The 25742-nt window shown below is 46.9% G+C and overlaps 1 protein-coding gene and 1 long non-coding RNA gene across 2 annotated transcripts in view; one reads left to right on the top strand and one right to left on the bottom strand.

Annotated features, from left to right (window-relative positions):
* Positions 1 to 2885: 2885 nt before the first annotated feature.
* On the bottom strand, positions 2886 to 23635 carry LOC142013097 (uncharacterized). The gene is made up of 3 exons (XR_012645542.1): positions 23515 to 23635; positions 7606 to 7741; positions 2886 to 3011 (listed from the first exon to the last, which is right to left on the bottom strand). It is a non-coding gene; the product is annotated as an uncharacterized LOC142013097 (long non-coding RNA).
* Positions 23265 to 25742, top strand: part of NXNL2 (nucleoredoxin like 2) — a 29421-nt gene continuing 26943 nt past the window's right edge. Inside the window, exon 1 of the mRNA XM_074994159.1 lies at positions 23265 to 23781. Within this exon, the coding sequence (XP_074850260.1) occupies positions 23480 to 23781 (302 nt within the window). The 5' untranslated portion in view covers positions 23265 to 23479. The remainder of the gene's footprint in view (positions 23782 to 25742) is intronic.

Here is a 25742-nt window from a genome sequence, read left to right as displayed (position 1 = left end):
TTTGAGTCCTGAGTCTGACTTTGACACTTACTTGATATAATTTTTGTATAGACTCCCTATATTTATGGAAAACTGTCAGTTGTGTCTTGAAGTGAGAGGGCTGAGATCTGATCATCTACTTAAGTGCATGTTTGGCAGAGCAGAATGTAAACAGGTTTGATATTTAAAGAGTTCGCATAGTTGAGGGAGAAAAATTTAAGTATAGGTTGAACCCCTCCAGTCTGAAACGCTTTCAGCTGGCAACATCCCATGAGCCAGCATGATTTTAGTTAGCCAGATGTCCACTTACAGGTGTGGCCAAGTTTCTCTTGGTCCCATAAAGTTTGTTCCCCGTTATCAGTACTGACTCTGTGTTCTGTGCTGTCATCTAATTTGGTTGCTGCAACTGGTGTGCCATGGCACACTGGCATGCCACAAAGCAGCACTGAGTATGCCTCAGAGCTGCAGAAGGGAGTGCTGTCTGCTACTCTGTGCATGAGCCCCACTGGTGGGAGAAGTGCATGGCGGCAGTGGCGATGACTCTGGGGCAATGGCAGCAGCAACTGGTGACTTGTCAGCATCGAGTTATAGTGGTGGTGGTGGTGCTCTGGCAGATGGCAAAGTTGTAGCCTTAGATATTATGAGCTGGGCAGGATACCATCCCTTTCCTGACCCCAAAGCATGAGCAGAGGGCACACCACAGATACAGATCGCCCTCCCTGTCACCATCGTCCAGGATGTCAGTGTTCTCTTCCCACCATGGAGATTTGTTCTGGAACTGGCACAGGTGACTGTAGACTTGCCATGTTCTCTCCACCCTAGCAGTTCTTGCCATTGAGACCATCATTGTTAATACTCTTCCTGCAGGTACTCCCCTAGAAGGAAGTTGGCAGATCTCGATCATGGGTCCCTTCTACTGCAGGCTATGCCTCTCCCTGCTTATGGTCCTGTCTCCGCTGCCACAATTTCCAACACTTCAGTGGCTGGAATTGGAAGTTGCACTAGCATCAGATGCAGAGGAACAAGGGCCTCCTGTATCTCGTATGGACTGGTCCTCAACACCTGACGAGGCCGTTATCCCCAGGGATGCTCCCCCCCTCCCCGCCCTGGATGATTTGAAATACTTCCATGATCTATTCAGAAGAGTGGCTATCAGCCAGGACATTCTGCTGGCTGAAGTGCAGGAAAAGCAACATAGGCTTCTAAAGAATTTACAACCAACTCTTTCTTCCAAAGTGGCCATCCCCATGGAAGAAGACATCATGGAGGTGGTCAATGACATATGGCAGACCCCTGTCTTGGTTCCGCCTACCAACAAGAAGCTCGACAAAAAAATACTTCGTCCCTCCTAAGGGGTTCTTGTTCACACATTTACAGCCCAATTCACTAGTGGTGGATGCTGAGTTGCATAGGTCATGCACACTGCAGTTCAGGAGGATGACATCAGACAAAAAAGCCAAACACTTAGATATCTTTTTGGCAGGAAGTTGTACTCCTCAGTGACCTTGCTTCTCCACATAGCAAACTATGTGGCCCTACACTCTAATCATGATTTCGGCGGCTACGTTAATTTGATGCCTCTTTCAGACTATCTACCTGTGTCTGAGAGACCAATTCTGAAGTCGATAGTGAAGGAAGGCTATACCATGGCCAGGACAGTGGTTCAGCTGGCCCTGGATGTAGCGGATATGGTGGCAATGGCCCCAGCCACCACCACAGTAATGCGGTGAGCTTCATACTTCCAAGGTTCCACCACACCCAAAGAGTTACAGATGAAAGTCAAAGCTCTGCCCTTCGATAAAAAGAAACTTTTGCCAAGAACACAGATGAGGTCCTCCACTCTAGCAAGGACTCAGGAATGACACTACATACTCTGGGCATGTATGCCTCTCCTTATAGTAAGCAGTGCTACCACTCATACCAGAGATGCTATGAAACTTCCAACAACCTGCCAGGCCTTACAATCAGCCGTGCTCTCACCAGTTGCACTCCTATCTATAAAAACAAGAAGTCCTGTGGCACCTTACAGACTAACAGATCTTTTGCAGCATAAGCTTTCATGGGCAAAGGCCTGGTCTGTCAGATGCATGAGTTGGAGGGTTTCAGAGAAGGATTTAAAGAGGCGGTCTCAGTAAAGGGGAGACAGCACTGAGGATACATACCACAAGGGCTGTGTTCCACTCTGTAGGTCTCCTGTCAACAAGAAGTCTACTCTCCAACCCAGACAGGAACTGGAATTTATTGGGACTTGCCTCAGTGCAACTATGGCAGGAGCCTACCTGCCCCTTTCTAGGTTTCAAGCTATCCAGGATCTTATTGATGTCCTCAGGGGCAGCCCTACAGTTCAAGTGGCCACATGCCTAAAGCTTCTGGGCCATATGGCAGACACCTCAGTTGTTGCGCAATATGCGAGGTTCCATCTCGGATCACTGCAACATTGGGTGATAACGATTTGCAACATTGTGCACAGCAGTCTCCACTGCTTTGTGGTGCCTCCACCCGTAGTCCTCTCTTCTCTTCAGTGGTGGCAGAGCAGGAAGAACCTATTATCCGGGGTCATGTTCCATCCCAAGCAACCCTCCTGGCTCATCACTATGGACACTTCCTTACTGGGCTGGGGAGCCCTCATGGACAATCTTTCTATTCAGGGATGCTGCATCCCTCAGGAGTGACTCCTACACTTCAACCTGTTGGAACTCAGAGGTGCCCATGGGGCTTGCCAACATTTCCAACAGCGCATACAGGGTTTCACAGGCAAAGTACCAACAGACACTGTTGCAACAGTGTATTATATCAACTGCCAGGGAGGAGTTTGCTCAAGCTCCCTCTGTGCAGAGTCAATCTGACTTTGGAACTGGTGCATTCGAAATGATACCAGAATTGTGTCATCTTAACTTACCTGGGCTCAACAATGTAGCTGCAGACTCGTTGAGAAGACAATTCACACTGGACCGCTAATGGGAACTCCACGACAGAGTGGTTTGTTCCTTGTTCCATCACTGGGGTGCACCCCTTGTCAATCTATTGGCCACCTGTCACAACAGGAAGTGTCATCAGTATTGCTCCAGAAAGGAAGTGGGGCGCAGACTGTTGGGCGACACATTCTTGCTAATGCGGAAGGGCCCCTATTCTATGCCTTTCCTCCCCAGATGCTAATTCCCAAGGTACTTCATAAAGTCAGGGTGGACGGCACCACTATGATACTAGTGGCCCCCATGTGGTCTCAACAACATTGGTTTCCTCTTCTACAGTGAATGTTGCCATACCCACCCTTTCCCCTGCCCTTTCTGCCAGACCTTACTCAGAACCATGGGAAACCTGCAACATCCACAGGTGCAGACATTATGCCTCATGGCTTGGCTCCTAATTGGTTCCATGACTCTGAACTCACTTGCTCTGTGCAAGTCAGGGACATCTTAATGTGCAGTAGAAGATGAACTACCAGGACTACTTACCCTGAGCACCAGACCACAAATCTGTGCCACTTGGAAAGGTATCACGTGGACCCACTGTCTTCTCCTCTTCAGACTACTCTAGACTATATAGTGCATCTAAAAGATTCAGGACTGGTGCTAACCTCCCTTTAAGTGCATCTGGTGGCCATTATGGCATTTAGAGGATACATTGAAGTGTTCTTGGTATTCGCCTACCCAATCACCAAAAGATTTCTTAAGGGGCTTACAAATATGTATCCCCCACGTAAACCAACTCCTCCTCCTTGGAATCTGGATGGCATTAATGAAACTGCCTTTTGAACCCCGGCTACAACTTCCCTCCGGTTACTTACTATGAAGGTGGCATTCCTCCTAACTATCACATCTGCACACAGAGTTAGCAAGATGTCGGCACTCATGGAGGAGTCTCCATATGCTATCTTTGCTAAGGAGGGAGGAACCCTCGGAGATCATCTGGCTTTTATCCCATAAGGTTGTTCAGATTTTCATGTTAATGAACCAATAGTCCTACCTTGGTTTTACCCCAAGCCACATGCTTTGCTGTAGGAAACAGCGCCATCTTTGGATGTGTACCAAACCAAATCCTTATGGAAAACAGACTGACTGTTAGTTTCTGTAGCAGAATGCTCCAAGGGTGAATCCCCCTCATTCAAATGCATAGTGCGCATCATCATGGCGTGCACTGTCCAGTGCTATATTTCCAGTGGGGTGCCTCTTCCAACTCAGCCGTGAGGTCATTCCATGAGAACACTGGCAGCTTCTATGGCCTTCCTGCAGGGAGTCGCCCTCAGAGACATCTGCAGGACGGCTACATGGTCATCCCATGACACTTTAATGAGGCATTACACAATCCAGAACCAATGGACTGCAGACACTTTGCTGGTCTCAGAAGTCCTCTCCAAATCAATTACATGGTGACTCCTTCACCCTCCTCCTAATCAGTGGGAAACTGCTTGTCAGTCACCTACAGTGGAGCACCCATGGGGACATCACTCAAAGAAGAAAGCAAACTATCATTTTTTGAGATGTGTGCCCCTGTGGGTGCTCCATTACCCACCCTCCTGCCCACTTTGAAGTACGCCTTGTCTGCATGTTTTACAGATTCCAGATCGGTTTTGAGGAAAGGGCTTGAGCTGGTCTGTGCATGTGATCAAAGCATGAAGAGAGAGGTGCAGTGGCAGCACACGTGCAGACCAGCTGGAAGAGTCTCCAATCTGCAGCACTGGGAGAAGTCCAGCACCTACCATAGAGCACCCAGGGGGACAAATGTCTCAAAAAATGATAGTTATGCCACTGAGGTGAGTAGCTTTGCTTTCTGGAGGAGGGGAGGGGGATCTGGTTATATATATTGGGTATGCCATTAAATTGTAACGAGTGATGAAGTATGCCACAAGGTGATAAAGGCTGCTGAGCACTTATCTAATTTACCCCTAAATGTCTTGTAAAAGCCCAGTAAGTAGTGGAAGTTTTGGTAATGCTGCTAGACAGTATTGACCTCCCAAGGTCTGGGAAATTCTCTGGCTTGGCGCTGGACAAGAGAGGTTCAACCTGTAGTATTCTTCTGCATTTGAACTATACCCCAGTGATGGGGGCAGTTCACAAACCTATGTATTTTTTTAAGAGATGTGAGTGTATTATTAAGAATGTATTGTTAGAGGTACCCATTAAATAATCTTCAATCTTCTAAAATACTGACTATAATATTATAAACTGACCTTAGAGTTTTACTGCACAGTTTTCCTTCTCCCATCCCCTTGGGTACGTATAGAGCCAATGGAGATGTTCTGAACATACTGCTCTGGGGTACAATGTGTGATTCCTTGAGAGGATTTATTACCAACTGTCCACCACAAGAGCAAATGATGTGCAGAATCCATTTAACGGATTCAATAAGTATATCTGGTGACAATCTTATTTTAATTTTTCATACTTAAGGTCATATTTATTTGGTATAGATTTAGTACTTTATCTGATATTGCTTTGAAGCCAGAGCTTAATCACACTCCTAAAATCTGGTGAAGATTGTTTTGCATGAATTGTGTTCTCTCAGCAGGATTAGTTCTCTCAAATAATTGAGTAAATGGCCTTTGCTCTATAAATTTCACCTCTCCATGGAGAAATAACAGATTTCTGCATTGTTTAATCATTGGGCAATCTCAACCCTCAGCATCCATGGACCATACTAAATTATCTATGCATATATACGCAAACTGTTCTTAAGGAAAACATTTCTTTAAAGAAAATTCTTAAATGCAAATTATCCCCCTTTTTTCTTTGAAGACTTGAAGGGATCTGGTCACCTCTGAACTGACTATATGGAAGCATTGTGACTCATTCTCTTCTTGCCCAAAACTGCAAATTTTTTTCTAATGAACACATCTAACAAATGTGAAGATATAGAATTGAAGTTAAATGAACCTTTTATTTAATAGTGGGGTTGAAAAAATGTTGACGTTGATCAGTCTTGACTATTTCAGTCATGTTAACTATAATTAAAGTAATCTTCACTGTGCACATTTTTGTTCTATAATGTAATCACCTCATCTACTGAAATTAGTGACATCTCCTATTTTTTATCACTTTACCAAAATTCTTTTTTTAAAGACCTAATAGACCACCTCTTGAGCTAAAAGGTCTATGTCTCTTAGGAAGGAGTCAAGCAGACTTCTCTACATAGCCCTATTCGAGCACATTAACCTTCATATGAAAGCACTGCTCTCCAGCAGGTTATCAAGATATTTTCTTGTCTATGTTTCCTGTAGTTTTTAATTTGCGAGGACCTACTGAGAGGACTGAGTTGTCTGATCCAGTCTAATTGTTCACCAAATGCAGAAATTACAAATGATGAAATGTTAGGCAAAACTTGGAGATTATTACTGAAGTCTATATAATTAAGAAACATGATACATAGTGAAAATGGTCAGATAAATTGCCTTATTTAAAATTATAGGAAGGAGTGCCATAATTTGAATATATTATACAGAACAAAAGGCTTTTTAAATTGATAGGAGGCACATTTCTTAAGAGTTGAGGATTATCCAGCAAAATGGTCCTATTCAGCATAATTTAAATTCATCTAATTAGAATGCTTAAGTTCATCTAAGTAGAATATGAGCCATGTGGAAAAATGAAATTTAGTCCCCCGGCACGGAGGAAAGGACGAATCTACATTAAGGTCTCACCCATGTCAATCCAGATATCCTTTCTCAGACAAAACTCTCAGCTGCTAGATATAAAGCTATATAGGCAACCTTTAAAAAGGAGCCCATCTGTCACTCTGGGTGCCTGCGGTATTATTTAAAGATACCAGGCAACAGGAACCAGCAGCAAACCCCATGAAAAACGTCATCTCCAAAACACCTAGAATATTCCTCATCAAAATATCTATCTTCGGTCCTCCCCAAACAGTAGATGCCCCCAGACCATACCGTTTTCCAAAGTCCCAGCAAAGAAATAGCGTTAGAAGTGCGAGCTCCTGTGTCTGACTTGGAGAAGAGATAGAAGCACTCACAGGATGGCATTGCAGAGAAAGGATCATTTAACATAATTATGTTAAATTTCTATAAGGGCAAAGAGAGGAGGGGGTATAAGAGAATGACTGAAGGCAAATTAACTTGTGAAGAGTTTTATACTACTGTTTTTCCGTTCCTGCAGGCACTAACATTGTTGATGCTTATTGTGAGGCTAAGGCTGCATTAAATCATGCAGAGTTGCTCCCTAATCATACCTGCTCATTGCATCAGCATTCTTGACTTCTGAAGTCTAGAATATCTGCCAGTAATTGGCAGCTTCATGTCTATTAATGCAGGACATGGTTATCAAAACGCCCTTAACTAGCCTCACTTTTCTCCAGAGAGAAAGTGCTATGATCACCTCATTTCCCAAGGCTATCTTGAGGCTCAAAGTCACTTCTGTAATTTCCAGCGCTAATTAGCACTGCTGGAAATTCAATCCTGAGTCTAGCTATGCTTTATAAAATGTGCAATATGCTTATTTATCCTCTGTGTGTACTTCTGTATTTAAACAAATTGTTCCTTCTGTGTCAAATCCAGATGGCTTGTAAATGTTTATACAGTAAACCCTCGATGTAATGAACCCCAATTTAACGGACTTGGATATAAGAGATGCAGACTGCCCCCGCTTGTCCCCCAAATAAATGTGGGTAACTCACCAGAGCTTCTTGGGCCCAAGCTGCCGAGGCTGGAGGTGCTAGTTGTGGAGCATCTGGGGCCATGGGGGCTGGAGGAATCACTGGAACAGTCTCAGACGGAGCGTTCCCTAGTGTGCCTTGCAAGGTGCCTCCAGTCCTGCAGATTCGGATGTAAGAGACTTTCGGCATTAATGGACACCCTATCCCCCAGCAGTCCATTAAATTGTGGGTTTACTGTAATGGCTGCCTTTTCTCCCTTTCCTTGCATCTATCTTCCTCTCAGTTATTGAGTTCAACAGCGTTTTGGGGCTAAAATTTAGTACGCAAGCAATAAATTGGATAGAGCTGTCACACTTGCAGAAAATCTGTTGTTCAAAAGGAATGGATTTCATTTGCGCAAAGAGCCCTACCATCTTGAAGTACTTTAGTAAAGGGCCAAATCCTACAGTCCTTACTCATTCCTTATTTGACATTAACTTTATCCCTTTTGAGTAAGAATTACACAATGTGGCCAAAGAGCTATCATTTCCAAGGGAAGGGAATTTGCTCCCAGTTAACTTGCTGTTAGCCTTTTATGGATACGCTTTGTTTGATACACTCTTGTTTGAAAAAGAGTGAAAGGGACATAATTCATGAAACTCCTGCAGAATTTTTTTGTAAATTGGAGAGCATTGGGCTAGTGCATTAATTCTCTCTTAAATCATCCTAAACCCCATTTTTGTAATACTCGTGGCATGCAAAATATATTATAGTGAGGCCTGGCATAAAAAACATATTGGCACTCATTTGAGGATGGCTTCACCATTCATGCATAATATGCTCACTCATTTGTACTACCCAACTCTAGCTGTGTCTACACGTGCACAAAACATCGAAATAAGAGGCTCTCTTTCGAAAGAGCGGGAGGAGCATCCACATGCGTAACGCCGTCTTTCGACAGGAAATTGAAAGAATGGGGCGCAGACATCAAAATCCGAACCCCGATTCCAGATCACAAAGATCAGCCCCTTTTGAAATATTAAATCGAAAGAGTATATGTGTAGACACTCCACAGTCAGCTTTTTCGAAATACAGGTCCGCTACGGTGCCAGTCAGCTGGAGTACGAGGCCAGTCCAGCCAGCAGCAGCAGGGCTCTATGGTCCCTGTGTCCAGCTGCCTTAAAGCTACACGCATGCAGGAAACCCATGGCAGGAAGCTGAGAGAGTGCTAGGAGCAGCCTCTGCATGTACTCCTGCCCCACGCTCCAGCACCGCAGCATGGCCAGTAGCCAACCCACCCACCTGCGAGCCCCATGGTCCCCCTTCCAAGCCCCCGCAGGGCTCCCAGGGGGAGGAAAAAAAGGGCCCCCTCCTGGACAGAGCAGGAGCTGCGGGACCTCCTTGGCCTGTGGAAGGAGGAGAAGGTCCTGCATGAGATGGGGGTCAAGCGGCGCAATGCCGCTGCCTTCAGCTGCCTGGCTCAGGGCCTCCAGACCAGGGGCCACCTGGAGCGTACCACAGAGCAGGTAAGCTCCAAGGTAGAAGAGCTGCATCAGGGCTATGCCCAGGCCAGGGACCAGGCTGGCCGCTCCACGGCAGCTACAGCCACATGCCCCTTCTTCCGCGAGCTCCAAGGCATCCTGGGGCTCCAGGACAGCTCCCCACCCTCAGCATTCCTGGACACCTCAGCCAAGGACCTGCAGCTGGAGGAGGAGAAGCAGCCTGGACCGGGGACCTGGGAGGGCGAGGGAACCATGGAGTGGTCGAGTGAGGAGGGGGACCTCACCATCATCATCCCCTCCCGCTCCTCCAGCTAGGCGACTGGGAGCCGGCCATCCTCATATGTCATTGAAGGACCCTCTGGTACGTACATGGAGGGGTGCACACCTGCTTCACAGGGTGGGAGCGACACAACGGCTAGTCACCCACACACAGGACTGGTGGTCCTGGGCCCACACAGGCTAGCACCCACATGGTATGTAGCACCCTGCGGTGGCCCACCAGTGATACCCAGCACCCCCCTTCAGTGGACAGAGTTGCAAGCTGCGCAGGGTGGCAGCTGATCAGTGCTGGACAGCACCTGGGGCCTCCGTACCACAGGCCAGGAAGGGCCACCTGCATGAGACACCCCTGGACGCACCCCCAGGCTGGGAGGCCCAGACTGTGGGGGTTGGGTCAGTGCCCCTTGGGGAGTCAGTGTCCTTTGAGGGGGCAGGGGCCCCATGGAGTGGGCTCGGGTCGGTGGACAGGCCACAGCCAGGTCCCCTCCATCCAGGGCACATTGCTGACATGCTGTTCCCATCTCCATACAGCCACACCATCTGTGGTCCAGGAGAGCCCTGAGCCATCCCTTGTCCTCGAGAGCCGCCCCCCACACCCCTCGAACGTGCCTGGACGCCACACCACACAGTGCGCCGTCGGGGCTGGAGGGCCCCCGCTGGGCCAAGGAGGACCCAGCCAGCCAGTGCCAGGCCGAGGCGGCCGAGCAGCACCTGAGGCTCACCGAGATGGAGATGGAGTGGTGGACGGCAGCCTGGGAGAGGCTGCTGATCACTCTGGAGGGCATTGGCCACACCCTCTGTGACCATGCGGCCTACACTGCCCGCCTCCTGGTCCCCCCGGCAGCTCCCCCTGCTGAGCCCCCCCCGCCAAGCCTGCCCCCTTCGGCCTCACCTGCCGGTGCTCCCCACATCCTCTCCTACCCACTGGGGACCCCACACCTGGAGAGGCCGGGGCTCCAGGGGCTGATGGGGCTCGCGGCCCACCACCCTTGCCCCGGAATAAGCACCCCACCCCCTTCCAAGTTAGGTTCCCCTCCGCCGTACAGTTACCGACAATGGTCTCGATAAATGTTTATTTTAATGTTCAACACTCCGTCCTGTGTTCCTCAGGGGGATGATGGGTGGGAGTGGCGGGGACGGGGTGGCAGGTGGGTGTGCATGCGAGTCTGAGGTGGCCGTTGGCAAAGGCCTGCCTGAAGGCCTCCCATATGCAGTGGCCGTCCCGGTGGGCCTGGCAGATGGGCGCGGTGCCTGGTTGCTCATAGTCGCACCAGCTGGAGGATTCCCTTGGGGACATAGGCATCCCCCTTTTCCTCCACAACATTGTGGAGGATGCAAGAGGTGCCCACCACCTGGGGCACATTCAGGACCCCCACCTCCAGCCACATGTGGAGGCACCTCCACCGCCCCTTTAGGCGCCCAAAGGCCCACTCCACAACATTGTGGGCATGGTTGCAGTGATGATTGAATGCCTCCAGGGTGGGGTCGAGGTGTACTGTGTATGGCCTCATGAGCCACGGCTGCAGGGGGTATGCTGCATCTGCCACCATGCAGAGTGTCATGGTGACATCCTCTGCCACCGGAATCTTCTGCTGGGGTATGAACGTGCTGGCCCCCATGCGCCAGCAGAGGCTGGAGTTCCAGAAGACCCGGGCATCATGGGTGCAGTCAGCCCAGCCCACATAGATGTCAGTGAACCGGATCCTCACGTCCACCAGGGCCTGGAGCACCACCGAATTGTAGCCCTTCCTGTTGACATGCTGGCTGGCACTGTGTGGCGGGGCGCGGATGGGGATGTGCATGCCATCCAAAGCACTTATGCAGTTCGAACAGCCCAGGTCCTGGAAGCTGGCAACAGTTTTGTCCAGATCCCCAGGCGGACGTCCCTATGGAGCAGCATAGCGTTGATGGCTCTGACAACCTGCATGTGGGGGAGGGGGGACACGTGCTCTTGTGCAGGTCTGGAGGCTATCTCCCCTCCCGCCTTGGGCCCATTCTGCCCCCTCCCGTCCGGCCCCCACCCCATCTCCCATCTGGACCCTTGCAGTGGTGGGTTCCCTTTGCCCCAGCCCCCCTACCCACCCGTGGGGGATGTGTGACCCACCCCTACCTTACCTCCATAAGTACAGCCCTGACGGTGGCCTGGCCCACCCCAAACTGTTGTCCCACGGGGCGGTAGGAGTCCGGGGTGGCCAGCTTCCAGATGGCGATTACGACCCACTTCTCCAGGGTGAGGGCTGGCCGCATGCAGGTGTCCCAGTGCCGGAGTGTGGGGGTGAGCTGGTGGCAGATCTCCTCAAAGGTCTGCCTTGATGTGCAGAAGTTCTGCAGCCACCTTTCCTCGTCCCACTCCCCAGCACCAGGCACTCCCACCAGTCAGTGCTGCTGGGGTGGGTCCAGAGGCATCAGGGCACCTGGCAGTGTCCTGGGTGGGCAGCCCCGTGGCCCCAGGGGGACCGCCCAGCCATCCAATGAGATCAGGTGCAGCTGTGGCAATGGTGCTCAGAACTGCCAGCAGGGTGTCCATAATGAGTGTCCTCTTGCAGGAGCTGTTGTTGTGCCTCCCTCTTGGGCACGAGCAGGCTCTGCTGGGCTGGGAAAAGCTGGGCAGCACCTGGCTCAAGTTGAGTGGAGGGAGGGACCCTTTAAAGGGAGCGGCTGGCTGTGGCCCCAGAAGGGCTTGTCGGCCATGGGATCCCATCCACAGCGTTTCCTGCCTCCCTTCTTTTGAAAGAGGGCTTGGAGCCATGTGGATGCTCTCTTTTGAAAGACTGAAGCAGCACTTCGAAAGAGCAGATTGAAATGCCAATCCGGTAATGGCGTCGGGTGCTCCCTCCTGACGGCCGCTATTTCAACCACCGAATGTTGATTTTCACCCTTTCGAAAGGGTGCTCAAGTGTAGACCCAGATTCTGTGTTCCTGCATGCTTCTTTGCAAGGGTAACATACACACCTACTGGGTATGGCTCTTTCTTCCATCTAGTGGCACTTAGACCACTTACAGAGGGAGAGAATGTATCTTCTCTACAGCCTTTGTTAGCAGCCAGTTGGCTTTTAGGTCATATGGTAGACAGACATGGTCTACGCTACAGAGGTCCCAAGGTCCATCCTCCCGGTCAGCATTACAAATGTAAATTAAAAAGATGCATCCATGTTCTGAGAAGCTTACAGTATGGCCTGACAGGTAAGCAAGAAGTGTTCATGATCAGACACAGTGCTTACTACTGTGAGCTGTCCTGTTGACTTCAGTGGGACTATTCACAGAGGCACACACTGAAAATGGAGGTAGAAGCATTACATGGGACACAGCAAGAGGTGACAGAGAATAGAGTGCAGAATATGTTTAGAAACCACAAGGACTATGAGTAAAATATAATATAGTTTGATTACATATTTCGTCTCAGTTCTTTTAATTTGTGCATGTAGCTTATCAGACCAGTAATTTTAAATGTAAGGGCTTGGGAAGGAAACTACTTAAGTGCATTGTAAAAAGAACATTTTAGTCAGTTTTGGCTGGTATTTGATTGCATTTTCATTTCTTCTGTGTTCAAGCTGAGGGGTGCTTTGACTTGGAACTGCTATCTTAGATGTGATTTAGTATAAGGTGTTACTCAGGCCAACTGTTAGCACATCTTGCATGTTCCCATTCTATTCCCCAAGTCCAGGGCCTGTTCCTGCTCCCACTGAAATTAATAGGATGACTCCCTTTGATGTGCAAGGGAGTGGGATCAGGCCCACTGTGGCATGCATTAGCTGAAAATTTTAAACTTGTCACTATGTTAAAATAAACAAATCAAAACTATCTACCAACATATTAAAATAATATGGTCAACCTGATATTCAGGGCACGTTTTAGGATGGAAAGTGTCTTATGCTGAATTGTGTTAAAATTTGATATTTGTCAGAGGATTTCATTAACCAGATATTGTTTACAAGCTTTCAAGTGGCAATGTAATCTCTGTCCAAAGCTAATATGCTCTGGTGAGGAAAGCGCAGGGGCACTCTATATTTAGCTCCATGATTATGAATCTGAGAAAGGATTAGAGAACTAAGTAAAGCGATAATGTTAATGCCCTTAATGAAAATAGAAGGGAAGAATGCCAGACAATATCTGCCATGAATAAAGGTTAATATCATTCAATAAATACGGCAGTCTCCTTGTTTTGGTTGTAAATGGAAACAAAACTTAGGTTAATGTCATGGACAGCTGTGCTCAAAGGTACCTTACAAGCTAAGTTTTTGTGAGACAGTGGCTGTGTCTACACTACAAAAATAAGTTTGAAGTTACTTACTTTGAAGTACAACTTAGAAGTAAGCAACTTTGAAATTAAGCATTTACACACACGCTACTTTGAAGTTAAACTTTAAAGTAGGGCACTATTCCACTCCCGGGAATGGAGTAAGGACTTCGAAGTTGGGTTCCCTAGTTTGAAGTTAATTTCAAAGTAAGGGAAAATGTGTGTAGACTCTCTGTTGGCTACTTCGAAGTAGTGCCTAACTTCAAAGTTAATTTCAAAGTTAGCTCCTAGTGTAGACATACCCAGTACTGTGTTGTCAGTCCCTGCCCAAGCACTGAGGTTCACCACAACCTCTTTTAAAAGGCTGAGATTTACGAACTGGAGTATTAGTCAGCCAACAAGGATCTAACTATTTTCACTTTAAATTTAACCAAGAACAAGGTGGAGCTACAAGACCGTGTCACAGCTACCAGACTGTGTCTAAAAATTGCCTTTATTATTCTCTTTGTTTTCCATACAAAGTGGCCATGCAAGTTCAGCCCAAATGGACTTTTATTTTAGATGAAAGAAAATATGGCCAGTTGTTCATGGATGTGTCTTCTGTGTCCACGCTGCTGAACTCTCAGAACAAACTGGTTGCTACCCTTGTATGCAGATTTCCAGCAATTTAAAGGCGTAGGACTCAGAAAACAAAAGTCTCAAAGTGTCTTAGCTACTATACACGACACACTTTAGAATTCCTCCTACTGCTTATCGTGTCTTATTTACCAGCTAGCTTGGTGTGGGTACTTTTGTACAGACTAGCTATCTTTAAAGCAATCTTTGTAGCATGACAACTGAAACCTCTCCTCCCTGCCCACATATGTGGGAATTCTACCTGCATGATCAGAAGAAAGGAACGAAGAGTTAAAATAGTTAGTCTACAATGTGTACTCCCCTCTCATGACAATGAAACATAATTCTGAAAATCTGAAGAAGTGGGTCTTACCCATGAAAGCTTATTACCATATAAATAAAAATGTTGGTCTTTAAGATGCTATAGGACTGCTTGTTTTTTAGAATGCAAAAAGCAGTAGAGGGATGGGGGCCAGGGAGATAAAAACAAAAAAAACCATAGAGAATAGTGAGAAGTCCAGAGAAGTGAAGCATCCATAGCACGGGAGAGTTACTTCTTTGTACTATCAAGTTCTCTTTTTAAAATCACCGTTTCCAACTGGAACTTCACAGTAATACCTACAGGATTAGAGGTTTAGGTTAAGAAAAGTAGGATGCCTAGTTGTCAAGAATCTGGAAAAAAATAGAGAACTATCATACTTGAACCCGAAACATTTCTAACCACCTAATGAATTCCTGAGTGGCTATAGCAGAGTATCAGCACAGAAATTAACGATTAGTCATAAGTCTTGGAAAGGAACTACACTGATGACTAATTTGTGCATCTAAAACCTCTTATCAGTATATTGCCATGGTAATAACCAAAACTATGTCTCTGAGTGCCTGACATTCTCAAGCTTTGAAAGAGACTACCTTGTTTTTCTCTTCCACCCAAAAGTGGTGGTGGTAGCCACCAGAAGAAAGTGTCTGCCTTTTCTCAGCTAGAATGTTGGATCAGCCCAATAAAAGACCTTTGAGAGAACTAAAAGGGGTGGGATGCCTGGAAGATCTCTCCAGAAATATCTGAAGTACAATCTAGGCTCAACTCAATTTGCGCATGCAATAGAATCTAAGAGTAATGAATACCCCATGAATGTTGCTTGTAAGGCTAGACAAAATATTGTTAATTCAAAGCTTTACAACTGAACAATGACTTAATACAACTTTGAAACTTCTGTCTAGGAGAAAAATGCTGTGTTTAATCAACCTAATTTAAACAAAACAAGCACAGAAACAGTTTCCTTCTATTGTCAAATCTTTTTTTTTCACACTTTCCTGGTTTTAGTAGCTTACATTCAACATAGTACAGTAGGGTCTCAACATTTGCGAACTTAGAGTTCGCAAATTCAATTATTCATGAGCAGCCCTGAGCAGCTGCCCCCAAGCTGTTGGCCGCTGCCTCCCCCAAGGTCTGGGGCAGGGAGCACCAGTGGCCACTGCTTCCCCCAAGGTCCAGGGCAGGGAGCGCTGGCAGCCGGGCTCCAGGCAGAGTGGCTGCCATATTCACAAAATTCAATATTTGCGAGGGTTCTAAACACGGAACCCTTGTGAATGTTGAAACCCTACTGCACTGTACCATCTTGGCTTCTTCTGACCTTGTTTCCAGATTGCATCCTTCCAATTCCAGTTTTTCTCCTTAGGTTCTACTGTACCATCAATATTTACTCTTCAACAGGTACCTAGCTTTGTAGTTTGCATAACTCTGAATGTATAGTTGATGCTCAAAAATTGCCTCTAAATGTTTAGAAAGCTCTAGAAAATGCATGTTCTATTACTACACAATGGCTGTGTCTACACTACCTCCCTACTTCGAAGGCAGTATGGTAAGTAGGGTGTTGGGAGTTTATTAATGAAGTGCTGCGTTGCATATGCAGCACTTCATTAAGCAAATTCCCACCCCAGCAGCAACTTTGAAGTTTTAAATTTCAAAGTGCCGGCTCGTGTCTAGCCGTGGCTCACCTGCGGGTACTTTGACGTGCCCAGGGTACTTTGAAGTCCCTTTACTCCTCAGAATTTTGAGAAGTAAAGGGACTTCGAAGTTGCCCAGGCACTTCGAAGTACCAGCGGGTGAGCCATGGCTAGACACGAGCTGGCACTGCATGGGGGGTGAATTTGATTAGTGAAGTGCTGCATATCACATTGGCCTGCTAAACCCAGGGCTGTGAGTTCAATCCTTTAGGAGGCCATTTAGGAATTAGGGCAAATAGATGTCAGGGATGGTGCGTAGTCCTGCCAAGAGGGCAGGGGCCTGGACTAGATGATCTCCCGAGGTCCCTTCCAGTTCTAGGAGATGAGTATCTCCAATTATATGCAGCACAGAACTTCATAAATAAATAATAGGGAGGTAGTGTAGACAAGTCCAATATGTTTTTAAAGCAAAAGTATTGGATTGTGTCTGATAAATATTTGCACTCCACATTCAGAGACTTTAATAGTCACTGAGCCTTAAGATAGGACATCCATTGAATGAGTGGGGGGCAGAGAGTGCATGTTACAACCACACCAGATATTGTGGGGGTCGGGGTGTCTGAGCACTGAGGTCAGGATTGAGTCCTACAGCTTTTAAAAAAAAAAAAAAAAAAAAAAAAGGTAAATCAAGCATCTGAAAGAGTATGATGTACATTTATAGAATGAACAAACAGAGAAAAAGATTGAGAAGTGCAAGCTGTGAAGTAATTGTACAGTGTACATGAGGCATTTATTTGTTGGATGTTATCCAAATGGTATAATCAAACTATTCATTGTATGTATAAAGGATTTTTGTATATTTTACTGGAGGGGAAACAAAACAGCTTGCATTTCAGTTTGCGGTTTGTATTGTTTAGCATAAGCCTTCTATAAACACAAGCATACTTAATTCTTTGTGTAAGTATTCAGGACTGGCTTCAGAGTTTTTAGTGTTCTAGGCAACTAGAAAACGTATAACCTTCACGGAATATAGTCCCTGCATATTTTGCTGACCCATGAATACTTTGCTGTTCTTGTGGTAACCTCCTGCTATGTCTATGTGATACAGCCATCCTGATTTCACTGTTGCTTATGTTTTACTTGTATTTGTCTGGAAAGGTTCAGGAGGATAAAACCTCTTTCCAATAAATACACTTTAACATCCTGTGTTGAAAGAATACAAAGCAAGCCCATCCTCCTCCACATGTTAGTCTAAACAGAAATTAACCATCAGGTGTTCCCTTGCATCATTGCACCTTCCCCCTCCCCCGATTTTAAAATCACTTAACTTGGCCGGGGTCCCTATGAGAATAATTACCTCCTAGGATCCACTGGGTTGTTTTTTTTGTGTGTGTTTGTTTTTGTTTTGTGAAAACAGATTCATCCTGCATCTAAAAATTTAGTAACAATGATAAAACAGCCACTACACTCAAAACAAAACAATGCTGAATAAATCTGTATGTGTTCCCTCGGATAGGAAGTGATGCAGAGGAAATATAAGACCTGCTGACAGGAAGAGGCAAAGGAGCAGTTGCCTTGGGACCCAGCCTTTCAAAGGGGCTTGTGGCCTCTATTTTAGCAGTGGTGGCAGCAGGAGCTCTGGACCCCTTTGAAGTGCTGCAGCAGCTCTGCTGTTCACAGCTGTCAAGGGGTAGGATGGAGAGGAGGGGGACCACCCCAGTCTAGGTGGTGCTGAGAGCTTACTGCTGAAGGCTATGCCCCTTCTATCCTTGGCACTGCCCCTCTAGCTTTGTCCCAGGGCACATGGTAGCTGTCGGCCCCTCTGAGAGATAACACTAGTCAATCATTTTCAACTACTTCCTTGATATGCCCTGTTGATCTAGGAAGGTGAACTCGCACCAGCAACGCTATTGTTGTAAACTTATATGTGCAAAATGCAAAAACAATCTCAATGAAAAACAGCTGAGATTCTGGATGACACAAATTTTCTGTGAAAATGACAGAAATTCAGCAATTGCAACTCAATGCCCTTATAGATTCATAGGCATAGAAGAGACCATGTGGGTCATCTAGGCTATGTCTGCATGGCAGAGCTCTTTCAGGGTACTGGAGGTATCCTGAAATAACTACTCTGGGTCTTTGATACATGCCTGTCATTTCAAAATAGTTTTCAAAATACTGGGCACACTATTTCTGCCTCCCTGTACTCCTTGTTGCAGGAGTAAGGGATTGTAGCCAGACAACCCCCCTCCCCTTCTCCTCTCACTGTAACTGCTTCAAAGCACGGATGTGCTGAGTTGTTGAAATAATGGGAAGCACAGAAGAATAGACAAAGGGGACAAGCAGACTGTTCCTGGAACTGGGGGCCTCGGGCTACCCTTGAACAGTACTGATAGTGATATGCCCACATAACGTTCCAGGAGAGGAATCCTACGCCCATGTGAAAAGAATGTTCTGTCTTAATGATTTGGCTAACATTCAGCTATCTTCACCTAACAAATGCAAATTAATCTAGTAACCATCTTTTGAGAATGGCGTCACTGAGACATACTAGCACAACCAGTGTTAAAGAAGATGTGTGCGTGACCCAAGGGGTATAAAGTAGGGCCTACCAGCAGACATGAGCTGAGTTCCAATTGCCTGACCTGCTGGTCAGAACAGGCCTTTGCCTCCCGAGATAAGGGGATGCCCTCCTCGTACTCTTCTTCTCGAGGGATTGAGTGACAGACGCTGGCAACGCTGGAGTCAGATGATGCAGGGGTGAGAATTATACCTGCTATGTATTATTTTGCATGCATTTAATAGGTTGTGTCGTTGTTGTTGTAACTAAAGTTAAGTTTAAGTTTAACAATCTAAATTACGTGTAAGTTTACGTCTCTTAAATGCTAAACTTTTCACTGTAATAAATCATAGTAACCACTACGCTAAGCCTGACTCCTCCAGTGATTGCATCAAACCATACACAACCAAAGAACCCTAGCTGGCTTTTGGCTAATTAACCCCTTAGGGTCGGTGGTGCTAGTGTACTGGAAACTGGGTGTTGAGTTTGGCCACCCGCCAAGCGGCAAACTCCTGGGGCATCCATCAGCCACCCTGGCTGCCCACTGTGAAGGGACAGTCTGTCCAGGCAGTTGAAGACTCGGATGTAAAAGGGACTCCTTCTGACACTAGGTACTATCCTGATCAGCCACCCCTTTTGTGTTGGCTAACAGGGATGTCTGGAAATAGCGCATTATTTCAACATTTGGTGCTGTTTAGACAAAATAGCCTATTTCAAACTACAATTGAAATAAGCTACTCAATTTGCATAGTGCAATTGCATCGCTTATTTCAAGTTTAGGCCGCTGAGTATGTATAGCCCAAGTCTAACCAACTGCCAAGTGCCTCTAAACCAGCCAAGACAAATGATTATCCAGCCTTCTTTTAATAACCTCTAGTGAAGTAGTTTCTACAACCTCTCCAGGCAGCCTGTTATGTTGTCCTACTATTCTTACAGGTTGGAAGTTTTTCTTCTGAGGATATCTATCTCTACACTTGCTCTTGAGCAACACAACTTTTGTCAACAACAAGAAGGCTTGTGGCACCTTATAGACTAACAGATATTTTGGAGCATAAGCTTTCGTAGGCAAAGACCCACTTCATCAGATGCATGAGTGGAGTGGGGTGGGGTGGTTTCAGAGGGGTATTTAAAGAATGTGGTCCCAGAAAAAGGGAGGGCTAGACAAGGTCTATTCAGCAAGGTAGAAATGGCCCAGTGTCAATAGTAGGTATCAAAAGAGGAAAAAACAAGTGGGATATGAGCCATTGTCAGAGTTTAATGGGGAGACCTTAACACCCAGGGCAGAGAAGCTGCCTTTGGAAGCTGTGAGCCACTCCTAGTCTGTTTAATCCTTGGTTAATGGAGTCAAATTGCAAATAAATTGCAGCTCAGAGATTTCTCTCTCCATTTGATTTTTGAAATTTCTTTGTTTCAGGACTGCCACCCTTAAATCTGCTACTGAGTGTCCAGGGAGATTAAATGTTCCCCCACAGGCTTCTGTACAATACAGTTCCTGATGTCTGATTTATGTCAATTTATTCTTTTACGTAGAGACTGTCCAATCTGGCCAATATAATTGCAGTAGGGCATTGCTGGCACATGATGGCATACATTATATTAGTAGATGTGCAGGTAAAGGAGCCCCTGATGGTTTGGTTCATGTTAGGTCCTGTGATGATGTCACTGGTGTAGATATGTGAGCAGAGTTGGCAGCGAGGACCATTGCAAGGGCTGGTTCCAGACCTAGAGCCACTGGTTTGCCATTTGTAGTGGCTGGTGAGGATTTGTTTAAGGTTGGCAGGTTGTCTGTAGGCAAGGACAGGCCTGCCTCCCAAGGTCTGTGAGAGTGAAAGATCATTATTCAGGATGGGTCGCAGATCACCAATGATGCGTTGGAGAGGCCTTAGGTGGGGGCTGTATGTGATGGTCAGTGGTGTTCTCTTGTTTTCCTTGCGAGGCCTGTCTTGTAGCAGGTGGCTTCTGGGTACCCATCTGGCTCTGTCAACCTGTTTCCTCACTTCCTTAGGGAAGTATTGTAGTTTGAGGAAAGCTTGGCAAATGTCTTGTAGATGTTTGTCTCTGTCTGATGGATCAGAGCAAATATGTTTATACCTTAGTGCCTGGCTGTAAACAGCAGATTGTGTAGTATGCCCTGGGTGGATGTTGGAGGTGTGTAGATAAACATAGCGGTCCGTGGCTTTTCGGTATAGGGTGGTATTTATGTGACCATCGCTTATCTGCACAGTAGTGTTCAGAAAGTGAATCTCTTGTGGGGACTGGTCCAGGCTAAGGCTGATGGTGGGGTGGAAACTGTTGAAATCACGGTGGAACTCTTCAAGAGCCTCCTTCCCATGGGTCCAGATGATGAAGATGTCATCAGTGTAATGCAGGTAGAGGAGGGGCACTAGGAGATGAGAACTGAGAAATGGTTGTTCCAGGTCAGCCATAAAAATGTTGGCATACTGTGGGGCCATGCGGGTGCCCATAACAGTGCCACTGATTTGAAGGTATAATTTGTCCTCACATCTGAAACAGTTGTGGGTGAGGACAAAGGACAACTTTCTCCTTCACAGATGCTTAAACTCTTCTGCCCTTCAGCAAAGTTCAGCTGTGGCAAGTTAAAGCGTGAATTCTGTTTTGTCTCTAGGAGTGTTCTGCTGTCAACAATGCAACCCCCACCCCTTGCTGCAAGCGGAAATATTTCATCGACAAACAGCATTCATACAAGCTGGCCTTTTAGCAATAGGACTGTGTTGTTCCTATTAACAGGTTTGTTTTACTGGTTAACTTTTCATGAATATTATGTTATTTTTGAGTAGGTGCCCAAATCCAGAATTAGCCACCTATCTTTAGGAACCCAGTTGGGTTTGAAATTTTGAGGCATAACTTCCATTTGTTTTTGGCTGGAGGAAAGAGGAGATGAAAAGAGTGGTTGAGTGAGCATGGTAGTAAAAGCCCTGGACTGGATCCAAAGTCACTCCTCTCTTTGGGTGTCCAGGTATGGATCCGGCCATCTCAATATGGACACCTCTTCTCTAGTTTGTACTTTACTGTGTGGTGTGGGATTCAAAACTGGGGTATGTAATAACTGAACAGGAGCCAAGGGAATTTTGTTTAATTGGGAGATGCTTCAGAGGTGCAAATGTGATCTTTTGCCACCTCTCTTGTTAATAATTCCACTAGAAAGAAAATAGTGCATTGTGCAGGAATTGAACATTCTTGCAAGTTGTTTTATGAAGTTATCAGAGGGGTGGCCATGTTAGTCTGTATCTGCAAAAACAACGAGAAGTCCTGTGGCACCTTGTAGACTAACTGATTGATTGGTGCATAAGCTTTCATGGGTAAAGACCCACTTTATCAGCTGCATCGTCAGTTGCGTCTGAAGAAGTAGGTGTTTGCCCAAGAAAGTTTATGGTTCAATAAATCTGTTAATCTATAAGGTGCTACAGGCTTTCTCGTTTTTCCAAAGTGCTTAGGGACTGGTGTATGCACAAGCAGTAGAGGTGTTTGCTGCAAAATAATGTAATTGCACGTGTATGGTTATTTGAAAGGTCATGTGTTAATACCTAATTTACATGAATACATCTAGAATTGGCATGCACAAATATCTCTGTGGCTCTTGTTTAAACCATTTGCTTTTACTCTAGATTGGGGGGGGGGTGGGGGTTGCACTCTGTCTGTCAGGTTAGCCTAATTAAAATCATTCATTACTGCAAGCATGGGGGAACGAGTCATTGGTTCTTTCATCAAAGTTTTCAATTTCTCCATAATCCAGTGCCAGGGTTAGTCCACTGGCTGCATTTTCTATACCAGTGTTTCTCAAGCCATGTTCCATGGAACACAGGTGTTCCATGAACAGCTCTCAGCTGGGCTGGGAGTATTTGGGGAAAATACACTAATGGTAGATATTCTGGCTATGTTTATACCAGATAGTTTTGTAGACAACAAGTCTTGTGGTGCATCTACACCCCAAATGCCTCTTGTCAACAGAAACTGTTGACAAAAAAGCTGGGTAGACACTGCTGGGGTCTTTTGTCGACAGAGCAGATCAAAAGCTCAATCTGCTGTTATGCGTAAAAGTGATGGGTGGACAGAAGTTTTGTCAGACCATCTCTTCCGCCAGTAACTGCAGTAGACAGACGCTCCTAGGGGAGACCCGGCCTTTCTGTTGTTGAAGCCAGCTACAATGCTCCTACGTCACTGCTATGGCCCCTGATTAAGTTCCCTCGGGGGAGGGTTGCTGGGTGTGTGACTGTTGGGGTTTGGTTGGGTCTGACAGGATTTTTGAAGACAACATTCACAGGTGTCCCCCATGAAAATCCCGCCTGGCGCGCTGTGCAGCTCTACCCCGCCCGGGCTGCCTGGCCAGCCGAGGGAGGCGGCTCAGACGGGGCAGGACACGACTGGACCTGTTTGTTTTTCCAGCGCTACTCGTTTGGGAATTCAGTGTCTTCCCGCCAACGGGACCTGAGGCCAGTCCCGCCCCGAGCGCCGCCTGGCAACTGCAGCTGTCAGTGGGGGCTGGCAGGAGCCGGGGCTGCCACGGGCCGTCGTGGCGAGGGAGGGTCCGCCCGGGGACGGCGCTGTGCCGGTGCGGCCAGCGGGAAGCGAGGCGCTGTGGTGGGACGCGGGCTGGGCTGGACCTCGCTTTACCTTCCATGGGCCGAAGGAACCTCAGGGCTGCTCTGCTTAGCTGCCCCGCCGCCCCACACGCGCCGGCGAGCCCTCTGCCAGCGCGCCCCGCCCCGCCCCGCCCCGCGGTCCGGCAGCACCGCTCGCGCCTCGGCCGCGGGCAGGATGGTGGACGTGTTCAGCGGGCGGGCGCTGCTCACCAGGGAGGGCCAGGCCGTGGACCCCGAGGAGGCGCTGCAGAACAAGCTCGTGGGCTTGTACTTCTCGGCCGGCTGGTGCTCCCCGTGCCGCGACTTCACCCCGCTCCTGTGCGACTTCTACACGGAGCTGCTGGAGGGCGGCGCCGCGCCCGCCCCCTTCGAGATCGTCTTCATCTCGTCCGACCGCAGCCCGGAGGAGATGGCCGCCTACATGCACGAGATGCACGGGGACTGGCTGGCGCTGCCCTTCCACGACCCCTACAAGCAGTGAGTGCGCCGCGGTCCGGGCCGGGCGGGTGCTTCAGGCTGGGCTCCAATCGGAGCTAGAACCTGCCAGGTTGGCAGCCAAGTCCCCGACTTCAGCCGGGCCCAAACCCCCGCCTGGGCGTATGGGTCTGGCGGGAGCCGGGCCCAAGAGCGCCGGGCCCAAGAGCCTAGAAGAAATCTCCCCTCTTTCTTGCACCCAGTGAGCCCACGGCACCCCGGCGCCCCCGCACCTCACATCCTGTACCCGGATCTGGCTGGGACAGGCACATGCTTCCACCTAAATAGCGACCAAATAGCCCTCCCGTTGTACCAGGTCCCCTGCAGGGGAACTTGTCGCCCTCGCTAGGGTACTTGGTGGGTCTGTCCCGGGAAAGCTCACCTAATAAATTATTTTGTTAGTCTTGAAAGTGCTACTTGACTGCTTTTTTGTTTTGATAGTATATAAACTAGCAGGGCTTTCTCTCTGTTGCTAGGGCACTTGGTGCACTGAAAGATATTACCTTGTCTCTAGGGGAATAATGCCCTTTTCTTCATGGCCAGTGCCTAAGGGCTTGTATTGTTTTATATATTTATTCACCGTGTGGAAAGGGGAGCAAAGAAACACTCTGCTGGTAACATAAAAGTTACTAACCTGACTCAAGTCCAGAGGAGAGCCAGAGGAATGGAAAAAAGACAGAAACAAGCTAGGCAAATGGGCAACATGAAGTTCAATATAAACAAAATAAGGTAATGCATATTGCAGGGAAAAGTTTGAACTATTAGTATGTATGTTTTACAGGGTTCTAAACTAATTGTATCATCTCAAGAAAGCCACCCAGGTATCCCTGTAGCCTGCTCAGTGTAAACAAAACAAAATTTCCTATGAAGAATACAGTAAACTCTCAATTTTATGCACCCTGATTTAGTGGACTTCAGGAACAACAGAGGTGTGGTGTGTCTCCTCCCCTCCCTGCCCCGTTGTTCCTGAAGTATGCTGGGGTCTGTAAAATACTAAATCCCCACCCACCAAAAAAAAAAAAAGAAAGCTAGGACTTACCACTGCCACAGACTGCACTCCATATGTTCCCCACCCCTGGCCAGCTCCAGCTCTTGCAGGCCACAAGGTGGCCCCTCCAGTAGCACACAACAGCGGGTTCCCAGATGCATGGTGGGATCTGAGCCTGAGCAGGGTCCGTGGGCTCCTTCAGCAGCAGCTTTGGTGGGTGGCAGGGGGGGGGGGGGGGTGTTGTGTTTTTTTTTTGGAGTGTCTTTTTATTTATTTTTGTTTTTATTTGTTTTGTTTTTGGGTGGGAAGGAAACAGGAGCTGGGAGAGCCTGGGAGCAGTAAATCCTTGCATTTAACAGACTTTCGGGAATAATAGACACTGGAAATGTCTGTCTTGGCTGCCTCATGGTGTAGCAGTTTTCCACCAAGTGGGACTGTGGGTGCACTAAGCTTTTTAATTACAAAGGGAAAGGAAATTCAGAAATATCGCTGTTGTAACAGGTTTGCTGGATATGACAGTGATCTTTTAAAGTTAGCTTGTGAGTCTGATGATGATATTTTGCTTAGTTGGCTTACTGCTATCAGGACTAACTGTGCAATGATTTTAGTCAAAGCAATTTAATCAGTTTTAATCAATTTAAATCAGAAAGCAAAAACATTGATATAGTCAGTTTTATATTGTTCATTCTTATTAGTTGCTAACCATTAAAGCATATTATTTAAACTGAACATAGCATTTATGCTAAATTTGCTTTTTGCTAGCCAGGAGGATACACTACAGCTGTACATATTTATTTAAGCAGTTATATGGCTTAATTTATTCAAGTTATTAATTTTTTATTATGTCAGAAAATGGTGACCAATGCGTTTCTTATTTACTAGGTTAATATTTAACTTGTGATTTGTGTCAAGATCTATTTGGATGGAAATTTAATTCACAGAACAGCATTTAAAATTTGTGATTAAACTACTTTAA

Source organism: Carettochelys insculpta, chromosome 5, assembly GCF_033958435.1.
Source record: "Carettochelys insculpta isolate YL-2023 chromosome 5, ASM3395843v1, whole genome shotgun sequence".
NCBI lineage: Eukaryota > Metazoa > Chordata > Testudines > Carettochelyidae > Carettochelys > Carettochelys insculpta.
This window is presented reverse-complemented; position numbering and strand designations above follow the sequence as displayed.